At 41.3% G+C, this 21,784-nt stretch overlaps 2 protein-coding genes across 5 annotated transcripts in view; both read right to left on the reverse strand.

Moving 5' to 3' along the window:
• Nucleotides 1–250: 250 nt before the first annotated feature.
• Nucleotides 251–11,512, reverse strand: ISCA1 (iron-sulfur cluster assembly 1). Its single transcript, XM_080669639.1, has 4 exons — nucleotides 11,135–11,512; nucleotides 6,497–6,550; nucleotides 3,300–3,405; nucleotides 251–1,914 (listed from the first exon to the last, which is right to left on the reverse strand). The coding sequence occupies exons 1-4, from the start codon at nucleotides 11,291–11,293 to the stop codon at nucleotides 1,766–1,768; spliced, it is 468 nt and encodes a 155-aa protein (XP_080525765.1). The 5' UTR covers nucleotides 11,294–11,512; the 3' UTR covers nucleotides 251–1,765.
• A 7,538-nt stretch (nucleotides 11,513–19,050) lies between these two features.
• The window catches only part of TUT7 (terminal uridylyl transferase 7), a 54,064-nt gene continuing 51,330 nt past the window's right edge, over nucleotides 19,051–21,784 (reverse strand). For 3 of the 4 annotated variants that reach the window (XM_080667670.1, XM_080667673.1, XM_080667669.1), the window contains one exon: nucleotides 19,052–20,066. In XM_080667670.1, coding sequence (XP_080523796.1) covers nucleotides 19,999–20,066 — 68 coding nt within the window. In that variant the 3' untranslated portion in view covers nucleotides 19,052–19,998. Of the gene's footprint in view, nucleotides 20,067–21,784 lie in introns of all 4 variants that reach the window. The other variant, XM_080667671.1, reaches the window with a different exon arrangement.

Raw genomic sequence — 21,784 nt, forward strand, 5'->3', positions numbered from 1 at the left:
GTGAGACCGGGAGAAAGACAGCGTGAAGAAAGGGAATGCTGAGGACTGTGGGGCCAAGAACAACTGGAAATGGTTGTGTCAAGGACTGCATGGAGAACACAGCAACTGAAATGCAACAGCATCAGGTGGAGAACATTCTGGCCACAGGGAGACTAGTTAGAAAAGTATGGTAATTATTCCTAAGTAGCTATAACAGTTATTATTCCTAAACCCGTCTTCCTTAAAAAGAAAAGGCAATTTCATGATCACAAAGAGGCCACATTTTTTTTATTGACAACTCAAATCACTACATACACTCAGTATTGCACAAATTATAAGTGGGTTGACAATTATATTAATACAAACTCATGAGCATAAAGCAACTGCTCTAGGTTTTGGTGCAATTTGTGACAGGTACTTTAGTAAATACGACGAACATCAAGGAACTTAGCTACTTCAATTCATAAGACTTGGCTTTCAAAAAAAGCATATGGCATCTCATAAAACAATATGTCAAGCTCAGGAAAATTAAGAATTAAATTACAAAAGGAACACTGTTAAAGAGAAAAATTGGTGAGAAAAATGTTGGGTTAAAATATTAAGATTTAAAGATTTTAGCACCTGGACTTAGGATCCAGGAAGTATATGCATCCTGGGAACTTTAGGAGACCCCTGTGCTCTGCTACACTCACCACATTCCAAAAGGGTGCTCTGGTTACCACGTCTTCCCTGCAGGTATAAACCACTGCTTCACACTTCGAAAGAAGCAACATGGTCATTCACATAGAGGGGTTTACAAATAAGATACTTCTCACTCAAAATAAAAATATGATCTCCATCAAATTACACAGAAATCTTATCAAAACGTCAATCAGCTAGGAAACCTGATCGCCCATTTACCTTCGCTGCCTGCCTTGGTGCTCCGGGCTGGCCTGTCACCTGCACGGAAGGGGAGATGTGAGTAGTCCCCGCTCTGTATGTGCAGGTGGGCACAAGCCCTCCTCCTTCCCTGGGGTTTTGCTTCCTAAGGTATAGAATTGAGGGGGTGGGCTAGATGGCTTGTAGGAGACCTTTCAAATAAAAGAATCTAAGTCAGCCTGAGATCCCACCTTCAGCAGATGTTGAGAGTGGCAAAGAAAATGGATGAAAAATGGTGGGTGAAGTATTTCTTACCTTTTGATGCCATCACTCAAAACCATTCTGCACTGTATTTCAAGGAAATCTTTGACACTTTCATCTAATGGCTGATGCTGCTAAAGGGTAAGGAAATGAGGCACGACAATGAAATTGTGGATAAAGATGTAGAAAGGCTGAGCCAAGTTTGGGTAGAAAAGCCATGCACCACCATGTCAACCTAGCAGTCAGGACTTTCTGCCTCTGAATTCTAAGAACCATCATCCTGGCCTAGAGATGCACATTCAAGCCATTCATCGGAGATCCAAAGGGCACACCTATTAAGAATGTGTCTCCCGAAATCCACCCAGGCCGGCACCTTCCGTAAAACTGGTTCTAACAGAAAGGATGCAAGAAAATTAAGTACAGGGCAGGATTTGTTTTTCTTCACAGATCAGAAAAATGACCCAAAGAGAGTGATGGCTTCTCATAGTCTGTCCCCTAAAAAGAAGACAAACGCCACTTCTGAAATCTAACACACTGGCTTCATTTTCAAAATGCATCAGTTTATTTTCCTCATAAGGCAGCCATGCATTGCCAACCTTAAGCATGTGACAGTCACGATTTCTTCCACAGCTTTCCTGGAGCTTACAGCCAGAGCAGTCCCGAGGAGTCAAATATTAAAGCTTTCTCCACAGCCACATGTTCCTTTGATGTTGGGGTTATTGAACACAAACTCACTGGATAATTTGTCCTCAACATAGTCCATTTCTGTTCCTAAAAGTGTTAGCTGTGCTTTCTTTTCGATGAACACTCTGACTCCTTGAGGAGAAGAAAACAGTCATATAAAGTCTGCACACCAACAGACCCTGCCCAGCCAAAGCTCAAGTAAGCTTTAAATAGTAACGCTAACAAAACCCAAACAGGGCGCTTTGGAATCTCCCATTGTTTCCTTTAAGGGATTCAGTGCTCAGTTTCCTGTCCCCTTTCTACACAATAACCTATGTGAAAAACAATTACATTAGGTCAGAAAGTTGTACCCAAACAAATTCCATGACAAGTCTATGTAAAACTAGAATTTGCCTTTCACTATATTTCACCCATTTTTCAAATTTGCAACATAAAGAAAATGTGTATATTCAGTGAATTTTGTAAAGATGGCGACAATACAGTTATGAAAACCCTGCAATGCCATCTATACACACGACACACTGCCACACCTAGAGACACACCGAAGACTGTGGTAGAGTGGGCTGGTGCAAGATGCAGCCATTCTGTTCTTATGTGCATGGGCTAGAAAACTGGTAGTAACAGAACCCATAGCAATTATGTAGGCAGAAGTCAGCATCTTCATAAATACAATCAGTTTAAGAAAGCTTTCTTCCTTATAAGAAATTGAGTCATTACTTAAATATAACCATACATATTTATTAGATCTCCTCTTCATTAAGATGAAAATTTAAGGTTTAAGTTTATGTACTGATTTAAAATAAAATATTAACAAATACATTTCTTCGTTAGTAAATTCAATTTAATAAAATGAATTCATACTAGGAATCCAAGAAAGCTAGCTAACAGCACACTTCTGATGCACAAAGCCACCACTGCAAAACCCATGTGCGCTGAAGTTCCCCCAGAGCTGTAGCACTATTTGTTTCCAACAGGCTTAATCAGATTACTGCGTAGGGGCAGGCAGTGGGGGAAAATATAATTAAAGACCTGAAAATTTTAATGTGGAAATTAAAACGGAAACTATAGAGTCCTCAAAAGCATGAGATGACATTACTTATTTGACATATATGTAAAACTGCTACTTCACAGAGTAGTCAGTTCATTTTGAAGTTTTATCATCTTAAAAACTTTTTGCACAGAATAACCTTTCATAATTGAAACAAATAAACATATTTAACCAATAATCTACCATAGCACAGCCTCTGCCGTAAATCTGATTGGATTCAAATGTTCACTAGGCCACTTACGAGCTCTGTGACCCTATGCAAACTATTTAATCTCTCCATGCCTCAGTTTTTCTTATTGGCAAAATGGGGACAATATGGTATCATTCTCATTTGGAAAGTCTCTCAAACCATGCCTACCTCATAGTGAACATTATATATGCCATCCCTACTATTATTATTACTCTTCTTGCTATATAAGGAGAAACATTTTAGGCAAAACAAAGTGCCCAGAAAAAGTTTAATACTCACCATCTTGAACAACTTCTTCATCAGAATCTCCTTTTGTCTTTGTATATTCTAGAGTATAAGAAAGGCCATTACAACCTCTGGTTCGGACACCAACTTTCACGCCTACCTGAAAAATAATTGTAAATATAAACTTAATTTTAACATAGTACAGATTAAACAATCATATTTAAAAAGTCCTGGCTATATGATATTATTCACTTCTTCATTTCTTCTTAAGCTAAAAGATATATATTAGATTCCTGGCTATAAAATAGCCCTTTAGAAAGTATAAGTGGAATGGGAAGCAAGTATTTAAAAAATTTACTTATTGTATAAACATCATTATGACACTAAGGGGTGGCCCAAAAAGAAATCAAAACTAATTATATACAAAGAAAACAATACAGAGGGGAGAAAAACCTAAACTATGGTCACTGGGAATAACAATGTAAAGGAAAAAGTTTTAATTAAAAAAAAAAATCACTTTTTTTAAAAGGAAAAAGAAAAGTATCTGATGGCAAAGATGACAACTTAAAAAAACGAACTTGCTCAAAAACACTTCTGCTCCAAGTCATCATGTGAGATGTTCTCAGGAAGTTTCCCTATGGTTAGGTTTGCCAAGGTCCACAGGCCTGGCAATCATGCTGCCTCTAGCAGGGCCTTAATTCTATGGCAGAGCTGTGTCAACATTCTCAAATACCAGGAAGCAAAAGACTGATGCCAACAGAAATGTAAGAAATTAAAAAATGACCAAACAGCACTTTTAAAATACCAATGTCTACCTTAATGAATTTTCTAACAATGTCTACAGAATTTCTATTCTTGGATCCTATTTGCTTTTTTATTTATGTATACAGCAAAAATATCATCATAAAAAGTACTATTTCACTAAGCAGATGTTGATTCTTAGAAAAGCAGCAACATGTGCTTGCTTTCGGAAAGTGATCATGAAGTAGGAAGACACCGGTGAAGAGTGTGAGTTAGAATGTCAAGCTATCTGGGAGTTTTGATGAGCTGAAACAAACAACAGCAAGGAGACAGAGCCACGGATTTATTCACCTTCAGAGTGCCAGCTTAGAGAGCCTCAGAGGTAGTTTAACATCTTCAGCATGATAAATACACAATAAATTGTCTAGCTGAAGTTCTGGAGCTCAAGTCACAAGTATTTAACTTAGTCTTTATCTTTGTAAACAGGAAGACACAAGCAAGCAGGAAGTCCAACCATCAGAATGGATCTAGACACTTAAACTGTATGTGAAAGTACAGCTTTAGGTAACTGGAATTTGGAAAAGGGATCGACTTTGCCACAGTGACACCTGATGAAGTGCTTGCTCAATCCTTTTCATGTCACCATGAACAAATCTACAAAGTTAATTTTTTGTTTCATTTGGTCAATTTCTACTCTAGTCATTAGTGTATCCAAAGGGAGTTGGAACACTGACATACGTTAGCACATAATTCATAGGAGGAAGATGCTAGAACTCCCATAGTAATGGGATGTTGTACAATGGAATCTAGAAACCACTCTATGGTCTAATCCAGGGGTGGGCAAACTTTTTGACTCAAGGGCCACAATGGGTTCTTAAACTGGACCGGAGGGCCGGAACAAAAGCATGGATGGAGTGTTTGTGTGAACCAATATAAATTCAAAGTAAAGGAGCGGAGGGGAGAGCAAGAGAACCGGATAGAACAGCCGGATCCGGCCCACGGGCCGTAGTTTGCCCACGGCTGGTCTAATCAGTCAATGTTAACAGTCTTGGAAGTATTCTATAGGCAATCAGCAATGCAATAAGATTAAGATTATGTACACACCCCTTACTCATCAATTCCACATCTAGGAATATAGCCTATGTACATGCACTAAGCTACGCTTACAGGCCTAGAACAATGGGCCTGGTATACTACAGACGTTAAATATTTGCTGAATGATGTTTGTGGCAGCACTGAATGAAAACAACCCCAAAAATCTTTAATATGGGGGGACTGGTTAAATAAATCAAACTTGTTCAATGGATTGTACTATTAAATGCAGCCAGGAATAACAATGAGGTGGATCTTTATGTAAAGATTAGAGGCCAGGTGCACGGGTGGGGTCCCTCGGCCTGGCTGGCAATTGGGGCTGATGGTGGGGAGGGGCCGGCCGGCTGGGGTGAGGAATCGTGGGAGGTTGGGCCCAGCAGCAAGCTAACCAATGGCTGATTCTTCAAGGAATTGGGTTCCCTCCTCCCTCCTGTCTGGGCCCGGGGTGCGGGTGAACCAGATTCGGGGCTGTCTGGGCCCCAACAGCAAGGTCTGGGTCAGTGCGCTTCAGAGCCATAGCTACCGGTCGGTCATTCCGGTTGTGATGGTCACTTAGGCTTTTATATATATATATACACTGAGTGGCCAGATTATTATGATCTCTGAACGCATAATAATTTGGCCACTCAGTGTGTGTGTGTGTGTGTGTGTGTGTGTGTGTGTGTATATGTGTATGTGTGTGTGTATATATATATGTATATATGTAGATATATATATCTACAGTAAACAAGATTGCAGCCATGGCGGCTTGCCTCAGCCCTCGCAGCCCTGGTTTCGTCCAGAAAGTTGTTCGGCCATCTGGTCTAATTAGTATATTAAGCCTTTATTATTATAGATAGCTATGAAAAGATCTTCAAGCTATTTCATTAGGGGTAAAAAGCAAAGTGTAACTACAGCATATATGGTTGCTCTCACCTAAGTAGGAGAAGAAATACACACACAAGCTTAACAAGTAGTGTTGAGGCCAGTGGTTCCCCTCAGGGAAATATTTTTGGTTGTCACAAATGAGGGGTGAAGTGGAGTCACTGGCAGAGACTATAGATGACACTAAACATCTTGCAAACTAAACCCAAAAAAGAATTGCACAGCTTAAAAGCACAGTGCTGAGGCTGAGAAACCCTGGTCTAGGTAAATAAAAGGTACAGATTATCTCCAAAGGACACTAAGAAATTGCCTCTTAAAAGGGAGAATGACGATGAAGTGTCTGGGGTAAGAGAGTGACTTCCTTTTCATGGAGTATCCTGTTGTATTATGTGGATTTAGGGAGTGTTTGAGATCTTGGTCCCTGGCACATGTTGTCAGTTTGGCTCAAATAAACTAACCCCTAATTAATAGAAGCATACTGTTTATCACAAGACAAGTTCATTGTGAAAATACAACTTCATTTTTTTACTAAGTATTTGACTGGTTTTACTTACATGTTCAGGCTTATCTTTGAGAAGTTGTTTTATCTTGTTTACTGCTGAAGGTGTCTGAAAAATAAAATGTTAAGTTTTTAGCTACAAAACTTGCATTCTTCAAAGTCTTATGTATTTTCTAGTATCTAAGACTACTCATGTCTATCTGTAGCAAATTCATGTGATGAATTTATGTTCCATTCTCACCAGGGTACCTTGTGGAATTTATACACAAACATATAAACTGTACTTAATTAAAATAAAATTCTCTTTATTTTATTTTATTTATTTATTTATTTATTTATTTTTAATCCTCACCAAGGATATGCTTTCATTGATTTTTAGAAAGAGAGAGAGAGAGAGAGAGAGAGAGAGAGAGAGAGAGAGAGAGAGAGAGACATGAGAGAAACATCGATATGAGAGAGAAACATGGATTGGTTGCTTCCCATATGCACCTGGACCAAAGATTGAATTCACAACCTAGGTAAGTGCCCTGACTGGGAATAGAACTTGCAACCTTTGGTGTATGGGACCAACTGAGCCACCATCCAGGGCTTAATCATTCTCTTTATTTTTAAAATGTCTTCTAGCAACAGCCTTTTCATCTTGCTCCCCAGTAAAGGTCCACTCCCTGTCACAATCTCTATGGTACTATCTACGTACATCACAAATGTAATCTTTCTGGGCAGCATCTGTTTTGTGCTCCTACTGCATGCCCAGCAATAAGCACATTGCCTGACACACCGAAGGCGCTCAAAAGCTAACGAATGAGTCAAGTTAACTCCTGGGAAAGCCAATTTTCAGGTATTTTTCCTGTTGATTAACTCCGTTGCTCTTTCTGCTTACCCAAAATCTATTTCAACCCATCAAAATGCACACCTAAATGAAAGAGTGCTACTGTCATCAAATAAACCAGAGTGTGTCTCTCATCTCAGCCCCAGCAATGTTCAGATACTAAAGTTGGCTTGCCCGGCCAGTGTGGCTCAGTGCTTGAGCATCGACCCAGGAGGTTACGGTTCAATGCCCAGTCAGGGCACATGCCCAAGTTGTGGGCTGGATCCCTAGCAAGAGGGCATGCAGGAGGCAACCAATCAATGATTCTCTCTCATCGTTGATAATTCTATCCCTTTCCTTCTTTCCTCTCTCTGAAATAAATACAAACATATTAAAAACAATGTTGAAGTTAGCTTACATCAGTATTTCAGGGTATCTAAGCTAATCAATAATAGAAACAAGAACAGGGAGGAGTTTTTTTTGGGAGAAATGCTTTTAACCTAGTCCAGCGGTCCTCAAAATAAGAAAAACATCACAACATGCTGCATGTGTATCACCGACTCCACTTTCTTGAGAAGGAGGCTGTTAGGGACAAAGTCTGTCCAGGGCATTCCTGGTCTACCTCCTAGCTGTGTCCCAGCCGATTACGTGGCTTAAATGGGTATAATAGTCCCTCTTCTTCAGGATTCATGAAGAGCATTTAGAGCAGTGGCAAATATAAGCCAGCTGTTGTTATGACGATGAAATCATGTCCTTCCTACTTTATTAGCTCCTCTAGTTGGCAATGCTGTGCTGGTCCTCCAGTTTTTTGGTACTAGCATATTCCTGGTTTGTGAAATCCCAAAGAGTGGACATCATGACCTCTGACGGGGCAGTAACTCTGGCCAGAACTCAAGCCTGTGCCGAGGGAGCAGACCCAATGGATGGCCCCAGAGCATGCTCTTCTGCTTTGCCCCGTGGGGACTCAGCCAGATGAAGATGGTGAAGCAAAGTCTGCACCCAAATTAGAAAGGTCATGAAACCAATTCAGAAGGTCGAAACTAGCATTTTTAAAACCCAGAAAACAAACACAAAATAGAAAACAATGCATTGCAGTTGATAAAGATAAATGAGCAGTGAAACTTTGATTTCAGTTATTAATATACTATATATATATATTTGTGTGTCATTGTAAAAACAAAACATATTACTATCAGTGTCCATAAATCACTACCAATGTCACTGAAAAAAAAAAATTAAACAAATCACTACCAGTGTCCATAAAGGGCCTTTCTCACGATTTTATCCTAATAGGAGGAGAGCAGCTCAAGAAGACAGGGAATAGCAGCCAGGGGGAGAAAGAAGGAAATGCTGAAGAGAAGAATTATGGCTTTTATTTATTTCGGAAACCATAGCATTCCAACCTCAGTTACAGAAATATTAATGAAAATAAAAACTAGCTTGCGTAATTTTTATGGTTGTACTTCCCACAAGGCCTGAAGAACTTACTCGAATTATTGTCAAAAAGCAAAAGATAGCTGATAAATTACACAAAAAAGGTACAGCCGTGGGAAAATATTCTTTGGAAGTACAACCCAAGGTATGACCTTGGTTAAAGCTGGTGGGTCAAAGGTGCAGAGGGCATACCACTGCATGAAGTAAACAACACACATGCAGGGGTCTGTACACTAAGCTGTCAACGAGCCCCAAGGGTCTTTATCTCCAAGTGACTTTCTAGGTGACCTCATTTAGTTTTACAGAATAATATATTTTCTTTTTTTCTCAACTCTTAGTAAAAAGAGGAACCCTCAATTTTTCTGTGACAGGCAAATCCCAAATATACTCCATTGGGAGAAGTGTTAATAATGACAGATACCCTAGTTTAGTACTCATTTAAGGGGAAAGATTTGGTTCTTGTAACTTTCCAAGCGATGGGTCTGATTTTCAGAACAAGTCAGAATGACTAAACAGGGAACATTTGGGACTAAAAGAAAACTTTCTGGCAGAAGCTAAGGGGCCCACTTTGTTCTAAGTCTATTTACATATTTCAGCAACTTTGCACTTAAGTAAAATCAACCTGGGAAATAGTATAAAAACTTCAACTAAACAACAGGCTGCAAGCTAGCAGCCTTCCCATTTCACTGCATTTCTCAAGAACCCCATGCCTTTCCAAGAAATTTATGTATAATTAATGACTAGGTCACTTGAGATCTGGTTAGTGAATTAAAACTTGAGATTCTTAAGGGGGTGGTGGTGGAAATGGGGGACATCTGTAATACCCTCAACAATAAAAAATAAATTTAAAAAAACCTTAAGAGACTCTTAAAACTCAATGAAATATAACGATGGTTTTTAATCTACTCATATGTATGTCACAGAACAAGACATTCTTTCAAGTGAAGGAACATCTTTGAGTGAGATAGTTTGGCCTTTTAGAAAAACATTTCGTTTGTTTTTTGTGTCAAAATTATGGAAAAAGGAACTGTAAATGATGCATTTTTTCACCTACTTCATAGCAACATGCATACTTTTATCCAATGTCATAGGGTTTCTCTCCTTTGTAGCAAAAACTTTTCATTTTCAATACTGTGTTTCCTTAAAAGGAGACACCAAGTATGAGTCATGTCCTCTAGTTCTTGTGATTTCAAAACCTTATAAAATCCGAATAATCGATGGTATATCTTTGAAATATGAAAACAGACTTGGTGATATGGAAACAAGTAATATAGAATATGGTGTAAAATATTAATTCATTATAAAAATGAATTCTTCTGCCTGATCATGACTTTCTTCCATTTTGCAACCACGAATTTTCTGGTTTCTGGCATTATACTGACTGGAATCAATGATTCCACTTAAATAGAGTAATCTATTTTCCTAGTATCTAGGTGATAAATACTTGAACAAAGTCTTCTCCTTAGTCAAAGAGAGGGAGATATGTGTGAGAAGGACGCTGATCATAAGCTTTCCAATGAAATTAATCTTTCCAAATTGCAAATGCACACGACAGGGTTTTCTTTTGGGTGAAATGTTTTGGAACTACATAGAAATGATGGCTGGACAATATTGTGAATGTACCACTTAATTGCCACTGAATTGAACACTTTGAAATGGTTAATGTTACGTGGATTTTCCTTTGGTTAAAACAAACCAACGTCGGGGGTCGGCATGAACGCTAAATTCTGTGAGTAACTGAGTTTGTGCTCTGGTGCCCTCTGCGTGTGTCAGACCTTTCACCCAGAAAACACTGTAAACGAACTCGGGGTAGAAATCTTGATCCTTCTTTGTTCTTTGTAAGAGGCCTAGCAGGGCCCGAACACAGAGGGTGTTCCAAAAAGCCTCCGCTAACCCCAACACCAGGAAGTAACCCTAGATGCCCTGCAGCCTTCATCTGGCCAGGGGGTGGGCTTTTGGGAACGCACTCTCACTGCCAATCACCCCCTTACACTGAGGTCCGTCCGCCAGCTTCCGTCCTCCCAAGCACCTCATGGGTAAGTTCTGGTTTATTCACCCAGCTATGGCCCGCGCCTGTCCCCTTCGACCTCTAAACCTACGACCTCAAGCACAGCACCCCAAAGCCCCCTAGGGGGATCCTGGGTGGCAGGCAGGCCGCGCCGACCCGACCCCCGGGGTCACGCACGCACACCGCCCCTCCCCCCACGCGGCGCGCGGCCCGATGGGAAACGTAGTACCGGGGCGGGGGGGAGGGGGCGCCGGCTCGGGCGGGGCAGCCCCTCCCGGATCTATTTTCCCAGCAAGGTCGGGGGCCTAGGGGTGGAGGGCGCAGAGCTGCGGAGCGGGCTGGGGCCCTGCCGCCCGGCGTAGCGCACCCCGCCGCCCCAACCTCTCCTTGCGGAGCGGAGGTGAACCAATGTCACGGGCCAGGCCGTGCGCCAGAAAACTCACCAGGGTGAGGGCGGCCCGGGTGGCCTGCAGCTTCCTCTTGCTCACAGCCCGGACGGTGGCCCGGACTAACGAAGCCGACATCCTGGCCGTCCCGGTGCCCTGATGTCTTGGGCCGCAGCTCAGATGCCTCAGCCTCTCTCCATGGACACAGCGGCGCATTGACGCCACAAGCTCCGCCGCTGGCTGCCTCAGGCCCCGCCCCGCCGCCGCGCCCCGCCCCGTCGCAGGCCCCGGAGACAGGTGGCCACCGCGAGGGCACTGGGCGTGGTGTCAGAGCGGGGCTGAGGCACGCGGATGCCCTGCGACGTGAGGACGCGGAGGCGCGTGGCCCCGGGCCACCGCGAGGGCACTGGGCCAGGTGCGCCACCACTTGGCTTCGCCGACCAGTCAGCCCAGCTCGGGAGCTGGTGCTCTCCAGGCAGGATGGTTCCGAGGCCCACACAGCTCCAGACGCTTCCGTCTCCTTTTTCGGTACAGCTGGACCAGATGTTTCTCCATTTGAAAGAATGTCTTGTTCGTTTGGAGCGTAGAATTGCCGCAGAGTCGTGGGATAAATAAAGAGCCCCCGAACCTGCGTGCTGGACTGCGTGGGATGTTGAAGGATGGAGATAATGCAATTTTCGCTTTAGGTGTTGATTTTGGAACACTACCGTATCCTAAAATGTGATTGGGCAGCTCTGTGGATGCTCACATTTATAGTGTCAGACCTTATCGTGGCTGCTTAGGGGCCCTGCCTTTCAATTCTGCCTGTTAATTCAGCAGATAGTCCTGAGCACCAGGCACTAATAGGAAGCATGGTAAACAGAGGGCCCCGGGAAGAATGAGAGATCCTGGTAGGACTGACGTACAGCAGGATTAGCAGATGGGAGAACATCAGGATAGACGGCCATTTCTCACAGAAGTGCTAGAAGTAAAGGGGGAAGAGGCGTGGTGCTGGGGAGGATAGATTCTTGGTCAGGGTTTTGATGTGGAAAGAACTAATCAGGGCAGTGTGTTTGCAGCCTAGTTTATCTTTAATGCTCTAATTCAAGCATATCAAACTTGCAGCCTGTGGGCCACATGCGGCCCACAACGAATATTTTTGTGGCCCAGCCATTATAAAGGTATGTAAGAAACGTTTTAATAAAGATTTCGTAACTTTTTATAATATCCTCTTATACTAATTACTAGAGGCCCGATGCACAAAATTCGTGCATGGGGGTGTATGTCCCTCAGCCCAGCCTGCACCCTCGCCAATCTGGAATCCCTCTCACAATCCAGGACTACTGGCTCTCAACTGCTCGCCTGCCTGCCTTCCTGATTGCCCCTAACTGCTTCTGCCTGCCAGCCTGATCACCCCCTAACCACTCCCCTGCCAGCCTGATTGATGCCTAACTGCTCCCCTGCCAGCCTGTTTGCCCCTAACTGCTCTCCCCTGCAGGCCTGCGTCCCCCCCAACTTCCCTTCCCTGCAGGCCTGGTCTCTCCCAACTGCCCTTCCTTGCAGACCTGGTCTCTCCCACCTGCCCTCCCCTGCTGGCCTGATCGCCCACAACTGCCCTCCCCTGCTGGCCATCTTGTGGCGGCCATCTTGTGTCCACATGGGGGCAGTCATCTTTGACCACATGGGGGCAGCCATCTTGTGTGTTGGAGTGATGGTCAATTTGCATATTACTATTTTCTTAGATAGGATAGAGGCCTGGTGCACGGGTGGGGGCCGGCTGGTTTGCCCTGAAGGGTGTCCTGGATCAGGGTGGGGGTTCCCTTGGGGCGTGGGGTGGCCTGGGTGAGGGGCCTGTGGTGGTTTTCAGGCCAGCCATACCCCATGGCAACCCAAGCAGAGGCCCTGGTATGTGGGATTTATTTATCTTCTATAATTGAAACTTTGTTGCCTTGAGCGGAGGCCAAGGCAGGCCAGGGTGGGCGGAAAGCTTGGCTTCCTCTATTGCTGGGGGCAACTCAAGCCTCCTGCTCTCTCCAGCTCCGTGGCTGCTGCCATTTTTGTTGGTATTTATTTATCTTCTATAATTGAAACTTTGTAGCCTTGAGTGGAGGCCTGGGTCGGCCAGGGCAGGCAGAAAGCTTGGCTTCCTCCATTGCCAGGGAAACCCAAGCTTCCTGCTCTCTCTGTGGCCGCAGCCATTTTGGTTGGGTTAATTTGCATACTCACTCCTGATTGGCTGATGGGCGTGGCTTGTGGGTGTAGCAGAGGTATGGTCAATTTGCACATTACTCTTTTATTAGATAGAATTCTGCTGTGTATTCCTTCCAATGTGTTCTTTGTGTTATGTCATTCTTTATTTCAGACTGTTCTTTTTTCAGTTACTATATATTTTTTTTATGCTGTTGAGCATTTTTACCATTATTACTCTGATTCAGATAAATTTCTTATTTCTGCTTCATTTATCTCTTCTTCTGGAGAATTCTCTAGTTCTTTCATTTGGAGGTTCTTTGTCTCCTCATTTTGGCTTTCTTTTTGGGTTTGTTACTATGTATTAAGTAGATTCTCTACACCTCTCAATTTCTAGTGCAGGACTGTGTTAAAGGCTGTTTCTGACTAATTAGATCAGGCATAGACTCAAAGCCTTCAGAGACCGCCTCTGCCCACAGACTGATAGGATCCCAACTTTAAATGCCCCCCAGTTGTGGTGAGAGTTATTTTCAATAGGGTGGGGCAGTTTCTTCTGCTAGAGACTAATTCTTATTTTTAATCTCTTCAGGGAAAGGTGTTATCCAATAGGCTGTGTCGACTGTTTTCCCCCCAGGCAAGGCAGATGTCTATGTGGGAAAGATGTCCTCTGCTGCGTGAGGGAATGACTCAGCCCAGGAAACTTGGGAGTGTCTGCCTTCTGAGCTCTATCTCCCAAGTCCCCATTCCTGGCTTCTGCTCTCACAGCTCCAGTCCACTTCACCCTCCCTCTGCCAGAGCACAAGGTGTGTGACTCCACAGGGAATTTTGTGTGTTGGTCCTTTCAGGGGGTCCTTGAGTTTTCAGCTGTTACTCCCTGGCAGACAGCACCCCGCTGCTTCACAGCCAGATGTTATATGGGTACCCTCCTCAGGTTTGGTGATCTCTGTTGGGAGACCCAGCTTGGGGATTAGATCCCAGAGTTCTCAGTGGCAACCCCCTACACCTGAGATATCTCTTCGGAACTTCAGTTGCTGTCTGTGGGTGTCCGGCCAGGCTTTCGAGCCTCCACCCCTCCCTCCTACCAGTCTCTATGCGGTCTCTACTTTCAGTCATCGGGTATCAGGGTTCTCTCCTGCGAGTTTCCCACTGATTGTTCAGGAAGTTTTTCTGTATTTTAGTTGTAATACCAGTTTGTTCCTGGGAGCATGTCTGTGCTGCATCCACTTACTCTGCCGCCATTTTTAATCTAATCTCATTGCCTGTTATACATAATCTATATATATAAAAGCCTAATATGCAAATTGTCCCCTCGGGAGTTCGACTGCTTGCTATGATGTGCACTGACCACCAGGGGGCGGTGTGGACTGAAGGAAAGCCCTGGTCAGCAGCTAGAAGGCCCTGATCAGCCCTGATTGCCGGCCAGGCCTAGGGACCCTACCTGTACATGAATTTTGTGCACTAGGTCTCTATATATATAAAAGCCAAGTGACTGAAACGCCAGAACGGCCGGTCACTATGATGTGCACTGCAGCCGGCCAACTGGCCCCATTGGGGGGGGTGGCTCCTCCCCCCACCAGCCCGGCCCGATTGGCCCCCATTAAGGTGGGCCAGCTGGACCCCATCCGTGCATGAATTCATGCACCGGGCCTCTAGTTATTAGTAACAAACTACAATGTTTGCTAATGACTGATTACTATAAGCGTGTTGCATTCATTTCCTTTATGTGCCTTACATGTAGGCGCACCATTTCTCTCCACTAATACTAGCAGCAAATATTTTAGCAGCCAATTGCCACGTCATGAGTCTTGGACTGACTTGTTTAGTGTGCGCAACAGGAAATATTTCGCGTTTGAAGAACAAGAAAAATAGGTTTATTTGCCTTACATTTATTAATTTATGTAGTTATTCAGTGGTAAGTTAATGTTCAAGAAAAAATATTTTTATTAAAATGTTCTATTATTTTGTTAATGATTACTCATTTATTTCAGCCCTTTGTATTTAGCATGTCTCTATTGAAATAAACCTATGTCTCCATGAAAATTGAAGCTTTTGTTTTTATTGCAGCCCACATAAACTTAAACCTTGTTTATTTGGCCCGTGTTAGCCTTTGAGTTTGACATGCTTGCTCTAGAGCCTATAGGATTGGTTAGAAATCCTGTTAAATAGTTCCCTCTCCCTGGTACTGAAATGTAATTGCACTGACAATAAGAGAGAGTAAGTTATTTTTTCCCTAACCTCCAAAGTTTAGAAGAAATTGGGATTAGGAGACAGAAGTGTGATGGGATAGTAGTTGGGTGATTTAGGAACAAGGTATTTTACTTCTCATGTCCTTCCTCCTACAGGTATTGTGAAGATCAAATGAAAAGCCCCTAGAGGAGTGCCTGGCACATTGCAGTGCCCAGTAAAGGTTGCTAATTAATAATGGATATTTAGAGATGCCATACATTTTGAAAATATTCTGTGTGACACAATGATGGATGCATGCCATTATATATTTGTCTAAACCCATAGAATGTACTACACCAAAAATGAATTCTAATGTAACCGATGGATTTTGGGTGATAATGGTGTCCCTTTAGGTTCTTGGATTGTAACAAATGTCCTACCCTGGTCAGGATGTGGATAATGGGGGAGGTTGGCTTGTCGGGCTTATGGAAACTGTACTTTCTGCTAAATTTTGCTGTGAAAAAATGAAGTTAATAAAAATATAAAAAAACAAACAAACAAAAAAGGCCCTGGCCAGGTGACTCAGTTAAGAGCATTGTCTAGATATCCAAGGTTTCAGGGTTCAATCCCTAGTCAGGACACTTACCAGAATCAACCAATGAATGCATAAATAAGTAGAAAAAAAATCAATGTTTCTCCTTTCACCTCTCTCTAAAAATCAATCAATAAAAAATATAAGTAAAGTCCTTTTAAAATGTAAAAATTGATTCCTGTTATCATTTTTATAAGTTATTAAAATATCACACAGTTGTATAGCACTTTACAGCTTTTAAAAGAACCCTTAGCACACTGTGTCATAGTAGCCTCACAACTTTGAGCTGTATAGGACAGAAATGTTAGTGCAGCTATTTTACAAGCAATGCTTTAAACTCCAAGTCTTTTAATATAATTCACCAGATGCTATTTTAAAATTTTAACTCTAAGTCTTCTGATTCAGGACCCTGTGTACATTGAACAGCCTCTTCCTTTAAGACACACTTAGTTTTTAACTTGGTTAGGTGTTTTGCATGTTAAGTGCTAAATCGCAAAATCTACTTGTCAGTGGTTCAGTAATACCTAATGCTATTTGAAACTGGAGCAGGTCCCTTAAATTAAATTTAAAAGAGTTTTCATGAGTAAGAAATATGTGCACTCCTTTATCTCAGAGCAGGAGCTGTTCTGTGATGTGGAAATGAGGCGGGGTGGGAACTGTTAAAGGAGATTGCAAGCTGTAATCATTTTCAGATGTCTACTAGTAGGTTAAGAACTTTCAATAGGGAAATGTTCAATATTGCACCTGAGGATTTAGTTTCAGGGTTCTAGACATTTAAGAATGTCTTTTCCTAATAAGACCTTGATCCTCACTACACAGTGGAAGGGCAGGTATGATTTCCACTTTATAACTGCCAAAAGGTTAGGAGGGGTGCCACACTCTTAGCTGGAAAACTGGCAGAGCCAGACCCCCTTTAAGTTGAGAATTTCACACAGTGAAGTCTGCTAAAGTCTTGACTGCTGCCCATACACACCTGCTTTCCAAGTAAAAAGCATGGAGCACATTTTTACAGTTTTATGGGGGGGTTGTTAAATTCTGTATTTGCTTTTCGAAAAAAACTTTTTTTGGCCTGAAACACTATGAACCCTTTTGAGCTATCTACTCACAAATGTTCCCACTTGAGAAATATTAAAAAACACCAGAACCATTTGTGAAATACATTTTAAGATGAAAAAATAAACTGAAGCTATCTCAGAACAATTAAATAACATCTTTGTGCACACTGTTGATACTGTACACATTGAGCAAGAGATTTGTAAGTATTGATTGGGGTTATAAAAATGGATTTCATATTTTTGTTTGTTCCTGACAGAAAGAGAAAGAACTCCAGTAGTGGGGCATTTGTAGAGCCTGTTCAGAGAGACCAGCTGCATTCAAAAGATAGCTGCGCTCAGGGAACTGAACATGATATGGGACAGATGGGGCGTTGAGAAGGGGCTATCACTGGCATCCAAACGAAGGGAGCAAAAACCCAAGGGCAACCCATTTTCCAGGTCTGCTGGCAAATATTGGTCACTGTCCACTGATCCAGTGGGAGGGCTCAAAATCAAACTAAAAGCGTAGTACACTGGTAGGATCTACTTTGGAAATCAGAATAGAATGCAGGAAACTTTCAACATCCTTAAAAGGATCTAAGAAAACATGGTTTCTATGAAAAGACCATGAAATTAAGCTAAAATGAGAGGAAAAGGAAAGTGGGTGAGAATAAGTCAAGATAATTAGAAGTGAAATGAAAAAATTTAGTTAGAAACAGCAAACAACAGAATGACACTAAAAAATCAAGCTAGTCATGTGGAAGTTAAATTTGAGAAGTTTTCCTAGCAGAAGGAAAAATATGAGAGGAATATTAAGACAGAAGAATTTTTGAGGAAAAAAAATTAAAAACATAGATACTTTCTCAAATTGATTGAGCCCTAGCTGGTTTGGCTCAGTGGATAGAGTGTCTGCCTGCAGACTGAAAGATTCCGGGTTTGATTCCGGTCAAAGGCACAAGCCCGGGTTGCGGGCTCGATTCCCAGTAGGGGAAGTGCAGGAGGCAGCTGATCAATGACTCTCTCATCATTGATGTTTCAATCTCTCTCTCTCTCCCTTTCTCTCTGAAATCAATATATATATATATAAAAGCCCTGGCTAGGTTGCTCACTTGGTTGGAGTGTCATCCCATACACCAAAAAGTTGCGGGTTCAACTCCTGGTCAGAGAACAAACCTAAGTTGTGGGTTTGGATCCCAGTTCGGGGCATGTACAGAAGCTGGATGTTTTTCTCTCTTTCAAATCAATACAAAAAATACCCTTGGGTGAGGATAAAAAAACAATAAAAAAACTTGGGTAGGGAGATATATTGGATTCAGTTTTGTTGAGAAAAAAGTCACTGACACAAAAGATACAGGAATAAACACACAAGCTTCAAAGCAGAAAAATAAAACCTGCAAGGGAATAAAAATCAGGCTGGCCTCAGACTTCTGCTATAATGCCAGAAGACAGCAGCATCAATAGGCTTTCCACAGAAAGTCTGACAAGAACTCTATGTCCAGTCAAGTTGACTTTCATGCATGAAGGCAAGAGAGGAACTCGGAAGAGCAGCAGCCGAGGAAAGTCATGTAGAGCAGAGTTTCAGCCCAGGTTGCATAATTCACTTAATTTATGAGTTTGTATTCATTCATTCAAATTGAGTAAGGAATGATCACTAATTCTATCACAATTCTGAAGTTAATTTTAACATGATTCTCCTTTAGCTGGAATATGTTTTCAAGTAATTTGTTTAAAAAAAGGGCCATGGGTATATATGTTTTGAGTTCTCCCCTATCTAGGAATGCTTGCCCAGCAAAAACCCTCTGGTACCTCCCTCTACGTATTTGTTCTCCTAAATCTGTGCCTAGTTGTGCATTCCTAGTGCTTGCCACACAGTGGGTGTCAATGAACACCAGTACAGTATAAGCACAAGTAAAGGGAGCACGAGATAAAGAGGCTCAGATCTGTACTGCCCTTTCTCCCGATCTAGTTTCCTCATAAAAGCTAGCACTCTCACTAGAAAGGGATGTGGATAAAATTACAGGTCGAAATTTTGCTTTTATTTCAAAATCAAATAGAAACATAGTTCTGACCATGTATTACTTTTGAAAGGCTTGTGAAGTTACAGAAACAGTTCCATAAGGGTTCCAGTCAGACCCAAAATGACACCAAGCAAACTTATAATTGGCAGAGATGGCTTCTTTAATCTGCAGGGATTTTTTTTGAAGTTCTCCACCCTAATTTCTGAATACCATAAAAAGTGAAAAGCACTTTTGTCATTTTTCCTTTGAAAATGTTTTTAGCAGCAAACAGGACTACCTGTTTTCCTCACTTCATTTTTAGGAGCATAGTAGATATATGTCAACCTAATTAATATTAGAGAGGGAAAATATCAAAAAGCCCCTCATTGGCATTGCTCATCCATGGAAGACTCACATAAACAGGTAATCATGTTCATGTTATCACTTCTTCTACAAATATCAATAAAATAAGGTTTGTAAATGGTAAACACAGTAGTAGCAGTTCACACATATTTGACACACTTTCACACAGGGTTCAGTAAACAACAATAAATATAATTTCCCCTCTTCAAAACAAAAAAGGGATTTATAGGAAAGAAAGGATTAATTTCTTGGGGTTTATCAGCACACCATTTTAGTGTGATTTGAAAATTAAAAACCATGAAATTGTATTCACTGAATACTGGCCCATCGTTCCTTTTTTTTTTTTTTTAAACCTGGCTTAAATACATACACCATGGCTTTCTATTAAAATCCTTAAATCTATGAGGATTTGTGGTAGGTAAGACTACATTAAAATTTTTTTCCTTATTATGAATTTCATTCAGTTAAAAAAAAAATCTGACATTTCCCTTAAATGTTAAGTTGAAGCCTGATCTATGCTGCTGAGTCCTGTAAAATGAACCTAATTTTCAGAGTGATTAGGAATGCCTGAGTGGCCATTTAGAGCGCTGCATTTTCCTTCCCTCATGATTCCTGCTGGGTCCTCTTCACTGAGGCTTTTCCCTGAGTCATATATTTACTGGAAAGGCTACCTAGAGGAGGGGAAGAAACAAAACCCAACATAAATGAAATAAGTCTCACTTCATCAAGAAATCTGTAACATTGCTACTTATTGTTAATTATTCACGGAAACTTTTCACACTGGAAATGGTCACTTGTTTTGAATTAAGTAATTAGGCTAGATATAAAAAAGTCTACAGCATATGAAACGTGATCTGTTAAACATAAGCCTAGTCAAAGTCTTTTTAAATACAGACAAGTCGCTAGAGTGACATCATTTTAATACAGTTTCAGAAACGAGGATTACTAATTAAAACCACACCACAGAACAGATAATAATATATGCTGTAACCTAAACAATTTGACTTCTGAGCACACACACCCTATGGAACCTCTCACCTATACTCAAGGACATTCACACAAGAATGTGCACAACATTGTTTATAACAGCAAAAAATCAGACTCAATTTAATGCTCATGTACTAGGTAATGGATACATACAATATTCTGTATTCATATGATGGAATACTATTAAAAAAATACCATAAATTTATATACAGCAATATGTTTAAAATACAGCAATATGTTTAAAATTTAAAAATCATTTTGTTAAATAGATATGAAAAAGCAGGTTGTAGAACACTTTATACAGCATGATGCCATGTAAATTTAAAAATTCACCAGGGGTAATATGTTAAAGGATACATATGTGTGACCTTTCACGAAGAACTGAATGAGCCCTCAACTCACAATAATGGATGCCTCTAGGATGGAGGGGGATATGACTTACAGAATGGACCCGGGGGTGGTAGTAAAAGGGTACTTTCAATATTTTAATCTTTTATTTTAAAAAAGATTGTAAATGAGCCCTGGCCAGTGTAGTTAAGTGGTTAGAACGTTGGCCTGAGCACCTAGGGCCATAGATTCAATTCCCAGTCAAGGACACGTACTTGGGTTACAGGTTCAATTCCTGGCCAAAAAAAAAAAAAAAGATAGAAAAATATCCTTGGGTGAGAATTAACCAAAAAAAGGAATGGAAATAAAATGATGCTATTTCTCTAGTAGATGGGTAGTTGTTATATTATGTGTATCTTTTTATATTTTTCCCCAAATGTTAAGAACCATTCTTTTCTAATAGTACTAATAGTCTTATTAATATATTACCTAAACATGTAACCACCTATATCTCGCTATATAAAAGCCTAATATGCAAAGTATCCCCTCGGGAGTTTGACTGACCAGGAGTTCGCTTGCTTGCTATGATGTGCTATGACCACCAGGGGGCAGCACAGAATGAAGGGAGGCCCCGGCCAGCAGCTGCTAGGGACCCTACCTGTGTACGATTTTGTGCGCTTGGCCTCTAGTATAAACATAAATCTCAGCATACCTGAAGATACTTTAAAACTAATAGGAGTAAAATATAAATGAACACCATGAAATTAATAAATTGTGTAAGCATGACTTGAAACTATGGGAAAGTTGGCTTGAAATCAAACTACAAAAAGAAACAAACAAGCAAACAAATGTCTGTATGGCAAAACAAATCATAAATGAGCCTGAAAGAATAATAAACTGGGGGTGGAGGTGGTGAAGCATGTTGTAACACTTTTGACAAAGCATGAATGAATTTCTATGTAGAAAGAACTAAAAACAAAGATGACTACTATAATAAAAAGTGCAAAGATATAACATGAAGAAATACAAATGAAAACATGTACAAAAATGTTGAGTTCAATGGTATAATAGAAAT

Source organism: Plecotus auritus, assembly GCF_963455305.1.
Source record: "Plecotus auritus genome assembly, chromosome: 5".
NCBI classification, from domain to species: Eukaryota; Metazoa; Chordata; class Mammalia; order Chiroptera; family Vespertilionidae; genus Plecotus; species Plecotus auritus.

What these genes read in the sequence shown, in the direction of transcription:
- ISCA1 (XM_080669639.1), bottom strand. Translation starts at nt 11,293, where the DNA reads ATGCGCCGCTGTGTCCATGGAGAGAGGCTGAGGCATCTGAGCTGCGGC. An exon ending in CCCGGGCCGCCCTCACCCTG is followed by an intron (nt 6,551 to 11,134) that starts GTGAGTTTTCTG and finishes TTTATTTTTCAG; the next exon opens with ACACCTTCAGCAGTAAACAA. An exon ending in TGAAGAAGTTGTTCAAGATG is followed by an intron (nt 1,915 to 3,299) that starts GTGAGTATTAAA and finishes CTTCTCCTCAAG; the next exon opens with GAGTCAGAGTGTTCATCGAA.